At 37.7% G+C, this 14,254-nt stretch overlaps 1 protein-coding gene across 1 annotated transcript in view; it reads right to left on the bottom strand.

Moving 5' to 3' along the window:
• RAD18 (RAD18 E3 ubiquitin protein ligase) overlaps positions 1 to 14,254 on the bottom strand; it is a 103,963-nt gene that overhangs the window by 78,355 nt on the left and 11,354 nt on the right. The window contains exons 3-4 of the mRNA XM_032411841.1: positions 4,245 to 4,306; positions 2,744 to 2,814 (exon numbers count right to left, since the gene is read on the bottom strand). Of these exons, the coding sequence (XP_032267732.1) occupies positions 2,744 to 2,814; positions 4,245 to 4,306 (133 nt within the window). The remainder of the gene's footprint in view (positions 1 to 2,743; positions 2,815 to 4,244; positions 4,307 to 14,254) is intronic.

Below are 14,254 nucleotides of genomic sequence, written 5' to 3' on the forward strand. Positions count from 1 at the left end.
AAAAAAAAAAAAAAAAAAAAAAAAAAAAAAAAAAAAAAAAACAACCTATTCCTTTTGGAAGGAGGCGGGAAAGGGGCGACTTCAATCATTCCAAGGCCTCCATTTAAGTTATCAAAAGGCCTATGAACCCAAAGATACTGATCACTTCTCTTCAACAAACAGGAGCTTGCTTTGTGACACTCCCTTCATCCTAGCAGGGAAGTCATTATACTTTCAGTACCAGCTAAGAAAAGAATAAGCCTTGAGATTCAATTTTACTATCTCAGGGAAAATCAAACAGCTAATAAATTCCTTTCTAGACACAAAAATTGGTAACAAACACATGAAAAAGTGCTCAACATCACTCAGCATCAGGGAAATACAAATCAAAATCACAATGAGACACCACTTCACGCTGGTCAGAATGGCTAAAATTAACAACTCAGGAAACAAGAGATGTTGGTGAGGATGCAGAGAAAGGAGAACCCTCTTACACTGTTGGTGGGAATGCAAACTGGTGCAGCTACAGGGAAAGACAGTATGGAGGTTCCTCAAGAAGTTAAAAATAGAACTACCCTATGACCCAGCAATTGCACTACTGGGTATTTATCCAAAGGATACAAACATAGTGATTTGAAGGGGCACAGGAACCGCAATGTTTAGAGCAGCAATGTCCACCACAGCCAAACTATGGGAAGAGCCCAGATGACCATTGACATTTGAATGGATAAAGAAGATGTGATACACACACACACACACACACACACACACACACACACACACACACACACAGGAATATTACTCAGCCATCAAAAAGAATGAAATCTTGCCATTTGCAATGACATGGATAGAACTAGAGGGTATTATGCTAAGCGAAATAAGTCAGAGAAAGACAAACATCATATGATTTCACTCATATGTGGAACTTAAGAAACAGAACAGATGAACATACGGGAAGAGAAGGAAAAATAAAATAAGAGGAAAACAGAGAGGGAGACAAACCATAAGAGACTCGTAAGGAACAAACTGAGGGTTGCTGGAGGGGAGGTGGGTAGGAGGATGGGGTAATTCTGTGATGGGCATTAAGGAGGGCACTTGATGTAATGAGCACTGAGTCTTATATGCAACTGATGAATCACTGAATTCTACCTCTGAAACTAACAGTACAGTATATGTTAATTAAATTGAATTTAAATTTAAGAAAATATTTTTTATTTTCTTTCTAAAGACATCCTTTCTCAAAATCTAACTGGTGAAAGACTTTAAAATAAGAAAAGCAACAACTGTAATTATAAGAATCAGAAATTCTCAGTTGTTTTTTTTTTTTAAAGATTTTATTTATTCATTTGTCAGAGAGAGAGAGCACAAGCAGGGGGAGTGGCAGGCAGAGGGAGAGGGAGAAGCAGGCTCCCCGCCGAGCAGGGAGCCCGATGCAGGACTCGATCCCAGGACCCCGGGATCATGACCCGAGCCAAAGGCAGTCACTTAACTGACTGAGCCACCCAGGCGCCCTCTCAGTTTCTTAATCTAGGAAATAGCACCTTTTTAGGACTCGTTTACGGAAATGACTAACCAGGCCAATTTCCAGAATGTCATATTAGGCAAGTTCAGAGGACTAAATCTGATCATTTTCAGGACACAATCCAATGAAATAAATGTGTGATTCTATTGGAAGAAACCTCTTCACATTTTCAGAACCAATGTAATATACCTCCAAAACTGTCCCAACAGCTAAGAAGTCATATACTTAAGGAGATGGGCACCTATTAACTATACACAGTATATTCATAATAAAAATTCCTGATTGATTTGCATGATTAAAACTAAAAATAATTCAAGAGAATGTTTGGTAAAATATGCCTTTTTTTTATCTCTTTGGGAGACCAAACTCTTTCACCATCATGCTAAGAAGTAAAGCTACATTTCTGAGCTGTATAAAGTACCAGCAATTACCTATTTCACATGGCACACCATCTTATACATGCTGAGTAAATCAGATTAAGAATTAATGGGTTAGGGGCGCCCGGGTGGCTCAGTCGTTAAGCGTCTGCCTTCAGCTCAGGTCATGATCCCAGGGTCCTGGGATCAAGCCCCACATCAGGCTCTCTGCTCCGCGGGAAGCCTACTTCTCCCTCTCCCACTCCCCCTGCTTGTGTTCCCTCTCTCACTGTGTCTTTCTCTGTCAAATAAATTTTTAAAAATCTTTAAAAAAAAAAATAATAAAAAAAATTAAAAAAAGAATTAATGGGTTAATATATAACAGCCACAGATACGATCATAGATAAGCGTGTACACATGGGTTAGTACACACATATGTATACATGCATATGTTACCCAGCTCTGTTCACTGAGAGCTTAGAAGCAATGACATCTCAGTAACAATGATCATACCTAGCTCCAGATCCTGATTCTAAATACCATTCTCCAATAAAAGGAACCAGGGCTCCTTGGAAAAATGGATGATTCTAGGGGTAGGACAGGAAAAATAAAAGATGAAGCTGGAGCATCTTTTTAGTACCCAAAAGTAAGTGCTCAAATCTGCATTTTAACTTTGTTTTTCATGATGAGACTTTCATTAAGTAAAGGAAGAAAATATTTTTACCATTAGATTGTCCATGAGTGATTAATGACTGTTGTTGCTTCCTTTCTTTTACCCAAAATATGCAACCCTGCATTCTCCAATCCCCAAAAGTTCACATAGTAAAGAGAGGACTCATATAAAAGGGCAGAGCAGTTAGGGGTTAGTCACAAAATTAAATCATACCGTGCAAAATTCAAGCTTTTTACCAGTTCATCTAATATGCGGTTATTTTTTAGGTCCGGCTCTGTGACTGTCTAGAAAGGAAAAACAACAGATGGAAAAAGGTCAGAAATAATAAAATAACTTGTCATAATCTTGTTTTGAAAATGTGTGACCCATCCTCCTGAGACTCCCCATCCCACTAAGTCTTACAGGAAAGCCTCAAAATAAAGTTCATTTATCTCATACTAATATGGAATTTTAAAACAGTGAATCAGCATCTGCTGACTGGAAGTCTGAGAGAAGTTCTCCACAGCCTCTGATAAAATCGTATATGCTTTGTACCAACTAAGATAAAACCTAATATGAGCAAGGATCCTTATTCAAACTGCCATCTCAAAAATTTCTCCTGAAAAAGCAGAACAGAGATACTCTTTTAAGTGACCACATAGGGAGAGGCATTAGGTGTTACAAGAAAGTTTAAAAACAAGGTTGGTGTTCAGGAATGCAACAGAAAAATGACAGATTTCGTAGTTATTTGGCATGAATGGTATTCAGTTCATCTCCTTGATGATACCATCTTGGCAATGGCAAGACACCAAGTTGTAAAGAGATTAAACTTGGAAGCCAAACTGCATCATTTCTAATGTAGGGAAATAGTTCAGAGAAGTTCCATGATATCCTAACACCATGTACCTACCAGAGGCACCAAACTAGAACCCAAACCCTTCAATAAGCCCCAGTATCCTTTCTATTAGACCTCACTGTCTCTTCTTTTTCCTTTATTCCTATTTATGTTTACTTGCCCTTTTTACCTACCTTTTTTGCCTACTTGAAATGCTTCAGAAACTCTAACATCAAATTTCCTACTGTTTTCCATGAAGGTCTGGTTTGGGAAAGAAGTAAGGGACTGTTACGGGGCGCCTGGGTGGCTCAGTCAGTTAAGCGCCTGACTTTTGATTTCAGCTCAGGTCATGACCTCAAGGTTGTGAAATCAAGCCCTGTGTCAGGCTCCATGCTCAGTGCAGAGTCTGCTTGAGTTTCTTCCTTCTCCCTCTGCCCCTTCTCCCCACTCCCCCTCTCTCTCTTTTTCTAAAATAAACAAACAAACAAACAAATAAATAAATAAATAAAATCTTTAAAAAAAAGAAGTAAGGGACCAGTTAAGCTCGGCTTGGCCCAATGGCCATGAACCTTTGCCTTCCACACAAATACTTAAATACCAATCCTATGCAAATGAAGCCATAAAAACATAGATCATAAGATTTAAAGGATGCTACATCCTGATCCTAGAATTAGTTTCCACTTCCTAAAATATATTTAGGTTATCAGAAATCTTTATGAAAAATTGCATAAAGCCCAGTTCTCCATATATGTGTTTTAGAGGTCCTTTCTGAAAATGTCTTTTATGTAGCTTAATTCAATAATTATACCTCTTCCCTTGGGCTTTTGTGTATATGTGATACAGAAATATTTGCATCAATCAATTAAGTTTACAAGAAAAAAACCAGAAAGAAAAACTTACCACACAACAAGTTGGACATTGTGTTTTATAGGACAGAAATTTTCTTATACAGAGAGAACAGTCTGCAAAAAAAAACAAATGCAACATAATAAATTAATTAAGCTATATTAATAATATAGGAATCTGACTTCTAACAAAATCTGACTTAAGGGCGCCTGGGTGGCTCAGTCGTTGAGCATCTGCCTTCGGCTCAGGTCATGATCCTAGGGTCCGGGGATCGAGCCCTACATCGGGCTCCCTACTTCGTGGGAAGCCTGCTTCTCCCTCTCCCACTCCCCCTGCTTGTGTTCCCTCTCTCGCTGTGTCTCTCTCTGTCAAATAAATAAATAAAATCTTTAAAAAAAAAATCTGACTTAAGCCCTAGAATATTTCCATCATCTAAGGCATATCACTATAATCTCAAAATTCTAACACCTCTACTCTACCTACGCATACTTGCAAAAGTCATGAAACAGCATTTTCAGGAGAGAGAAAGGTACCAAATAATAATAATCATGAGTCCCTAGGATATCACAACCATAAAATGTAGGAAACATACATGTAAGACCTGGGATGGATACTGTATAAACGTGTCAGATATCCCTATGCCTAACAATCTAAAATATAAATTTTGAGATAAGATTTATACACATGTTAAGAAATAATATATACCTAGGTTATCAATTAGGGATTTCTACATCCTAACTCTACAAATGACGTTGATCATCCCACATATAACAAGTACTTTTTGGCAAGCACTAAGAAAAGAAAAATATATAAGGGAAGGTTCTTGACCTTAAGGAGCCAACAAAGTAGTGAGGTAATTTCAGTACCATTCAGTGTAATAAATCCTAAGGATTTAAGCAGGAAATCGGCATTAATTAAATTCTTCACACCCAAAGCAATACAAAATAATCTCCCAAAGGAAAAAAATTGTGACTAAATAGAATGGTCCCTTAATGGTAGCTAATTTGCTATCAGTCCAAATTCAGCTTAGTGAAGGGGCCTCATTAAAAAGGATTCAGTTTAAAGAGGAGGAGACTGTATGATTTCGGGTATAGATATCCAGGAAATGAACAAGTTGTGGCAGCCTCAGCAAGAGCAACCAGGAGGAAAAATGAAAGAACACATTAAAAGAGAAGATAAAACAGGCAATGGATTAATTAAGTTTTGTGTGGAAGCAAAGACAAATAAAGGGGAAATTCTGGTTTCCAGGTTTACAGGTAAGAAGTTTGAAAGTCATCACCCCATCTCCATCTAATAACAAGGAAAAAGACTGAAAAATCAACTGTAACAAGTAAAAAGACTGAAAAATCAGCTTTTCTTAGCTCCATCAGAGAAGTGAGGTTACAGGACAAACTGTTGCTCCCAAACTAGAGAGCCAGACAGGCTGGATACGGAGAATCAGAACTTAGCAGAGCAGAAACCTCCACAAGAACCAGAGAAAGAGCCTCTACTAGAACCAGTGCTGGGGCAGGAAGACCTGAACTGTAATTGGCAAATTGCTGGAAACTCAGCAGAGAAGAGTCTGAGAGTTAAAAACTCCAGGGGGTCCAAGATATAGGGTAGGTCCACACATACATGAATTTCAGCTCCAAGGGTTCCAAGGGGGGGGGGGGGTAGTAATCATTTTGCAATACACCAGAGCACTCTGTTCTTCTTAACAAGGCCTGCCCTCAAGAGAAACTACTTTACCAGACCCAAGTCTCTGGGGTATACTCAGAGCCCAGCTGACCTGGGGGAAGGGAAATAATGGACTCCAGCTACCTCTACTCATCCTGTCCCAGCTAAGGGGAGGAACAAACTGAGAAGCACTTGCAAAGTTCACAGTCCGGGGCACAGGCTCACTTAATGACAGGCGTAATCATAGAACTACAGAGCACTGCACTTCTGACATCTCATGGCCATGTTACTAAAGGTCTATTTATTACAGTTCCATTTCCCTGGTACATCATGACTGGTTATTAGGAAAAAACTACAAGGCATACTAAAAAGCAAAAGACATAGCTTGAAGAAACTGAACGCATCAGAATCATAGCCAAATATGGCATGAAAGCTGGAATTAAAAAACGAATTTAAAACAACTGGACAAAGTTGACGACATGGAAGAACAGATGGGTAACGTAAGCAGAGAGATGGAAATTCTAAGAAAGAATCAAAAAGAAATGCTAGAGATGAAAAACACTGTAACAGAATGAAGAATACCTTTGATGGTCTCAATAGATTAGACACAGCTGAAAGAAAAATCACTGCACTTGAGAATATCTCAATAGAAACTACAAAACTGAAAAGAAAAAGACCAGGGGAAAAAAAACAGTACTTAGCATTTTGTAGCAGGACATTATACAAGGTGTGATATACATGTAATAGCAATACCAAAAGGAGAAGAAAGAGGGGGGAAAAAACAAGAAATATTTGAAGCAATAATGACTGAGAATTCCCCCCGAACAGTCAGAAAGCAAACCAGAGATGCAGGAAGCCAAGAGAACACCAAGCAGGAAAAACGCCAAAAAAAAAAAAAAAAAAAAAAACCCCAAACCCACAAAACCCTCATATTTGAGCTGCAAAAAATCAAAGATAAAGAAAATAATCTTGAAAGAAGCCGGGGGTGGGGGGACACCTTAGCTATAGATAAGCAAAGAGAAGAATTAAATCCAACTTCTCAGAAACCATACTATCAAGAAAAGAATGGAGTATTGAGAGAAAAGACCCACCACCAACCTAGAAGTTTATGTCCTGTGATATAATCCTTTAAAAGTGAAAGAGAAACAGACCTGCTCAGACAAGTAAAAGTTGAGGGACTTCGCTCCCAGTAGACCTGCATCACAAGAAATGCTTTAAAAAGTTCTTCAGAGAGAAGGAAAATAATTTAAGTCAGAAACCTGGATCTACGGGGCACCTGGGTAGCTCAGTCAATAAGCGTCTGCCTTCGGCTGGGGTCATGATCCCAGGTTCCTAGGATGGAGCCCCACATCGGGCTCCCTGCTCTGCAGGAAGCCTGCTTCTCCCTCTCCCACTCCCCCTGCTTGTGTTCCCTCTCTCGCTGTGTCTCTCTCTCTGTCAAATAAATAAAATCTTAAAAAAAAAAAAAAAGAAAAGAAAAGAAACCTGGATCTATATAAACAAAGGAAAGGCACTGGAGAAGGAATAAATACAGGTAAAATAAAAACTTTTATTTTTCTTATTCTTAATTGATCTAACAGGTAACAGTTTCTTCAAACTGTTTCTCCAGTTTCTTCTTTTATATATATATATATGTATATACACACACACACATACACACACCCACACCCACACATATATATATATTCATTCTTATGTGTGCTTATGTATAAGTGGAATGAATGACATCAATGATACAAAGTGCTGGAGGGAGGAATTAGATGTCTTAGTCTGCTTGGGCTGCCAAAACAAAATAACAAAATACCATAGACTGGTGCCTTAAAGAAATTTATTTTCTCACAGTTCTGGAGGCTAGAAGTTCAATATCAAGATGCCAATATGGTCGGTTTGTGGTGAGGACTCTCTTCCTGGCTTGTAGGTGGCTGCCTACTCACAGTGTCCTCACTTGGCAGGGGGAGAGAACAAGCTATATATGTCTCTTCTTTTAAGGGCACTAATCCCTTCATCAGGGCCCCACCTTCATGGCCACAACTAAACCTAATTATCTCCCAAATACTATACACTGGGGATTAGGGCTTATGAATTCTGGGAGGGACATGATTCAGTCCAGAGCATTCTGCTCCTTGCCAACTAAAAATCCATGCCCTTCTCCTGTGCAAAATACAATCATCCCATACCACCAGTCCCAAAAGTCTTTAATTCATTCCAGCACTGACTCTAAAGTTTAAAGTCCAAAATATCACCTAAATCAGATATAATGGAGACATGAGGTATGATTCATTGTGAGGCAAAATTCCTCTCCAGATTCATTCTCTTGACTCTCAATGTTATTCCCTTCACAGTATAAAAAAATCTCCTGGGCAATACTATAAATCAAAAATTTCCAAACCTGGCTACTTATCTGAATCACTTAGAGAGATTATTGTTGGTTTTAATTTAGTTTCCCAGGCCCTACCCCAGCCATATGGATTCAGTGGATTTTGGCCAGTAAATTGCATCCATAATATGTGATTCTGATTGAACAACAATTATTTTTTAAAAATTAGTATGTTTTTGCTATTACATTTAACTATATAAAATTGTCATTTTTTGGTAAATCAAAAAAGAACAAATATTGGCAATTTCATGTGGTTTAACATAACACTGTGCACTTACTATGTGCTCTGTTTTAAGCATGTTTTATGTATTAACTCTTTTGATCCTAAAAACAACCCTGAGGCTGGTACTAATATTAGTCCTATTTTACAGTAAGTAAAATGCAGCATAGGGTTCACCCAATTTGACCAAGATCACAAAGGAAATAGGTGGCAAAGGCAAGTACCAGAGCTCATGCTTTTAACATATTAATTATTTAAAACATATATAATTTGTTTATAAAACACATTTATTATATATACTTATATAATACAAATAAATATTATTTCATTAACAGGATCACATGTACCAGAGTATGCATAATGAGACTACTGCTTTCTCTTCTGCATAATCTTGTATGTGTTTTATTTTCACATATGGAGAACCAGACACAGGCCCCAAGTAGATCGAGCTCTTAGCTTAATTTCCGTCTACTAGTTTACTACCAAATATGTACTGGAGAGCTGCAGACCAGCATAATGCATTCTCTAGTGAGCAACTATCATATTCCAATCAAAGTAGAGCTGTTGAAGAGCTCTGGACTATATATTCCTCAGTGGCTTTATTTAAATCACCTGTGAGGTCTATTTTTCCTCCCAAAATCCAACTATGAGCTCTGTGGACAGGGTGGAAGAGGGTAGAATAAAACAGTGATGTAAAGGGTAGCTTCAGGGGCGCCTGGGTGGCTCAGCTGGTTAAGCGTCAGACTCCTGATTTTGGCTCAGGTCATTCAGGATCGTGGGCTCCACGCTCACAGGGAGTCAGCTGAGGGTCTCTCCTTCTCCCTTTGTCCCTCTCCAACTCGCATCCTTCCTCCCTCTCTTTCTCTCTCTCTAATTAATAAATAAATCTTAAAAAAAAAAAAAAAAAAAATGGGTAGCTTCACAGAAACACCCAAGCCTTGGGGAAGGAAGCATTTCTAATCTCAAACAGGATACAGCCAACTGCTAGCTTTCAAATATCAAAAGAGCCTAGCATCCTAACAGAAAAAAGTAAATTTCTAAAAGTTAAACCAATTACTTTTGTGTGTGATCTTAAGGTTTGTATGAGAAAATGAACCATTTCAAAAATAGTTTCCGAGTGTCCAGTTAAAAGAAGAAAATCTAGTTCCCAGTTTGAAAGGAATAGGTCCTGGAAAGCTGAGAAAGCTGGCCTCTGCCTTCAGTTCTAGGGTTAAATGACCAGCTAGCTGCTAAGAGAATACCATCCCTCCTGACAAGCAGAACTCCAGCATTCCCATATATGCAGTTCTGCATGACTGTAAGTCCCACCCATATGTGTAGTTATTACTCTTCTCCCATCTTGTTCACAGTGCTGCCTCGTAAGAATATAAAAGAAGAGAAACACAGTATTTGCCTAAGGGAATCTTATATTGCCTCTTAATTTAGCAAAGGTCAATAAATGGAACATTCCATATTTCACTTTAAAAATAAAGAAATTAAATTGCCTTTTATTCCAACAGAAGCTTCAATTAATTCTGTGCAACAAAATCCACAAAACAAAAAAGAAAAATGATTGCTGATCTATCTTTAAAATAATGGCAATCTAACAGTGTCTACAAGCAATGATTTCATCTAGGAGTAAATATTTTGAGCATCTGCCATTATCAAGTCAGAAACACTAGGCAAGTGCAAAGAAAACTGGCACTTGAACATATCAATCTATTAGTGAGAACATTTCTCACTTAATTGTGTTTTATAGATTGGAATAAGTCCATTCGCTCTCCCCCAAAAAAGTACTCTTTAAAGCATGATTTTGGATCAATTTAACTACTTGCATTCTGCCAATGCACCCCACTCCAACCTTAATAACAGCAGAACTGCAAACGTAGAAATGAACACATTAACCATATCTAAAAAAGCTAAACAGAGCAAAACAGAATAAAGTGACTAAAATGATAAATCCTGAAATATTTAAGGAGCAGCAATAAATGGGTAGGATTCTGGGTCACCAATTCCAGTCGATCCAGGACAACAGCAGAACATGACTGCCATATCTAGTTCCTATTAAGTTCTACGGGCTTTTGTGTCATTAAAACAATACTACAGACCCAGAGCAACTTTTGGTCTTGCAGGAACCTGTGACAAATATGTTTAGTAGAAAAGGCCTACCAAATCATGAGAGGTACAATATGAAAAATAAGTGCTCATAAAATAATTACTGAAAGTACCCTCCAGGGTATGTGCTATGGTGAGCGCTGTGAATTGTGTAAGACTGTTGAATCACAGACCTGTACCTCTGAAACAAATAATACATTATATGTTAAAAAAAAAAAAAAAGAAGAAAAAGATAGCAGGAAGGGAAGAATGAAAGGGGGGAAACTGGAGGAGGAGACGAACCATGAGAGACTATGGACTCTGAGAAACAAACGGAGGGTTCTAGAGGGGAGGGGGTTGGGGGGATGGGTTAGCCTGGTGATGGGTATTAAAGAGGGCACGTTCTGCATGGAGCACTGGGTGTTATACGCAAAAAATGAATCATGGAACACTACATCAAAAACTAATGATGTAATGTATGGTGATTAACATAACATAATAATAATAAAAAAAAAAAAAGAAAGAAAGTACCCTCCAATGACTTCCTCTTAAATAAAAAATGACATCAGTGACAACTGTAAGTGACAAGGAAACAAAGAAAAAAAAAAGAATGGAAGTAAAGCCTAATTTTTTCAGCTAAGTAGAGTTCACTGAATTCATAAAAAGTAGTCTTTCATCTACAGAAGGGATGCCCATTCTGTCCATGAGAAAGTTAACAGGGTCCAGAATTACGATCCTTCCATAAACACTAAAACACTGGAGGGAAATATGAAACAACTATTTTCAGACTTTGGACAATGGCAGAAATGAGAAAGTTCTATCACAGCCCAACCTTTGTCTAGGGGCAATTTCCTGACCACAGTGCAGGGAGAAGAGCCATACAGCCCATCAGTCTTGCTAGTTGAAGCAGCAAAGATCAAAATGCAGGGCAATCCAGGTAGCTAGAATTTCTAGGGCAAAGTACCAGAAAGAAAGAGGCCGTCCCACACATATAGAGTCAAATGGTCTTTGACAAGGATGCCAACGGTACACAGCGGGTAAAGGACAATCTCTTCAACAAATGCTGGTGGAAAAACTAGACTTCCGCATGCAAAAGAATGAAGATTGGAAACTATAAAACTCTTAGAAGAAACTAAAAGGGAAAAGCCTCATAACATCATCCTTGGGAATGATTTCCTGGATATGATAACAAAGGCCCTGGCAAAAAAAGTGAAAATAGGTAAGTGGGACTTCATCAAATTAAAAAGCTTCTGCAAAGGAAACAATCAACACAGTAAAAAAAACAACATATGAAATAGGAGAAAATATTTGCAAACCACAGACCTGATAAGGCGTTAATATCCAAAATACATAAGGAACATCTATAACTCAACAACAACAAAAATACCCCAAAACAAGATTTGAAAAGGGCAAAGGATCTGAATAAACATTTCTCCAAAGACATACAGTTGGCCAACAAGTATATGAAAAGATGCTCAACATCACTAATCATCCAGGAAATGCAAACCAAAACCATAATGAGATATCACCTCACACCTGTTAGGGTAGCCAATTATAAAAAAAAAAGCAGAAAATAAAAGTTGGTAACACTGTAGAGAAATTAGAACACCTGTGCACTGTTGATGGAAATGTAAAATGGTAGTCACTATGGAAAACAGTATGGAGGTTTCTCAAAAAATTAAAAATAGAATTACCATATGAGCCAACAATCCCACCTCTGGGTATTTACCCAAAAGAAATGAAAAAAGGATCTCAGAGATATTTGCACTACCATGTTCCAAGCAGCATCGTTCACAATAGCCAAAAGGTGGGAGCAACCCAAGTGTCTACCAACAATTGAATGGATAAAGAAAACGTGATGTATATACACAATGGAATATTATTCAGCCTTTAAAAAGAAGGAAATACTGTCACATGCTACAACATGGATGAACCTTGAGGACATTAAGCTAAGTGAAATAAGCCAAACACAAATGGACAAATAATGCAAAATCCACTTATATGAGATATCTAGTCAAACTCATAAAAGCAGAAAAAGGAATGGTTGTTGCCAGGACCGAGGTAAGGAGAAATGAGGAGTTCCTGTGCAATGGGTACAAAATTTCAGTCACACAAAATGAAAAAGTTCTAAAGATTTCCTATATAACAATGTACATATAGTTAACAATACTATACTGTACATGTAACAATTTGTTAAGAGGATAAATTTCATGTTATGTGTTTTTTACCAATCCCCCAGCACCCCCCCCCCAAAAAAAAACAGCCCTATAGAAAAGGCTACTCTAAACCCACACTAACAAAGCTTAAAAACAAAACTTGACAGGATCAGTCTAACCCACAAGTAATTTACCTGCCTGCCACAACACAGCCTGACACTCCAATAAGCTATACAATAAAATCTACCCACTCAAAAAGCTAAACACTATAATGGTAAGCATCTAACCAAAAATTGCCAGTCATGCAAAGAAACAAGAAAATGTGGTTTATAAACAGGAAGGGTGAAAAAAAAAAATCAATCAACAGAAACAGACTTAGAAATGACACAGATAATGGATTAGCAGATAGAGAGGTTAAACTAGCCATTAGAAATATGGTCAGTATATTCAAAGCTTAAAACACACACACACGAACCTAATGAGGAAAGAAGTGGAAAATATTTTTAAAATGAAATTTCTAGAAATGATCAATACAGTATCTGAAATGAAAATTTCACCGGATGAGACTAACAGCTGATGAGATACTACAGAATTAAAAATGGATAAATCTGAAGTCATAGCAAAAGAAATTATCCAAAACTAAGCACAGAAAGGCAGGGTGGGTGTGAGGGGGGAGACCAAAACAGAAAAAGAAAAAACAGAGAGTCTCAATTTCTGTAGGTAAATATCAAGCGGTAAAGTAAAAAACAGTTAAGGTCTAACAAAATTTAACTGGAATCAGTATTGGAGCATGGGATGCGTATGTGAACAGAAAAATACTCAAAAGAAACAAGGACTAAAATCTTTCCAAATATAAACCCAAAGCTCAGGCGCCTGGGTGGCTCAGTTGGTTAAGCAACTGCCTTCGGCTCAGGTCATGATCCTGGAGTCCCGGGATCGAGTCCCGCATCGGGCTCCCTGCTCAGCAGGGAGTCTGCTTCTCCCTCTGACCCTCCCCCCTCTCATGTGCTCTCTCTCTCCTCTCATCCTCTCTCTCAAATAAATAAATAAAATCTTTAAAAAAAAAAAAAAATAAACCCAAAGCTCAGGGGCCCCAAACAGGACAAATACAAAGCAAACCAAACTAAAGCATATTACAAATTTCTGAAAACCAGTAATAAAAAGAAAATAAGAAAAGCAGCCAGGGGAAAAAGGCATATTATATACAGAAAGCTATAAATAAAAAGACCACACCTGGTTTCATCTGAAACCAATAAAGTCAGAATGACATTCTGAAAGGGAAAAAACATTAACCCTGAATTTATACCCATTGAAAACATCTCTCAAAGAGCAATGAAGTAACTTTTTCAAACAAAAGCTGAGAGAATTCTTTAGCAGCTTATGTACACTACAAGAAATGTAGCGGAGAGGATAAAAATGATACCAGAAGTTAACTTTGATATATACAAAGGAGAGTATCTTTTGTATTTTTGTATTTACAATACAAAAGGCATTTTTTACTTTGTTTAAAAGATAATGGGCTGTCTAAAGCAAATATAGTAACAAAGTATTGCAGTATCTACAATATATGTACACATAAAAT

Source organism: Phoca vitulina, unplaced genomic scaffold (genome assembly GCF_004348235.1).
Source record: "Phoca vitulina isolate PV1807 unplaced genomic scaffold, GSC_HSeal_1.0 scaffold13, whole genome shotgun sequence".
In the NCBI taxonomy this organism is placed as follows: Eukaryota; Metazoa; Chordata; class Mammalia; order Carnivora; family Phocidae; genus Phoca; species Phoca vitulina.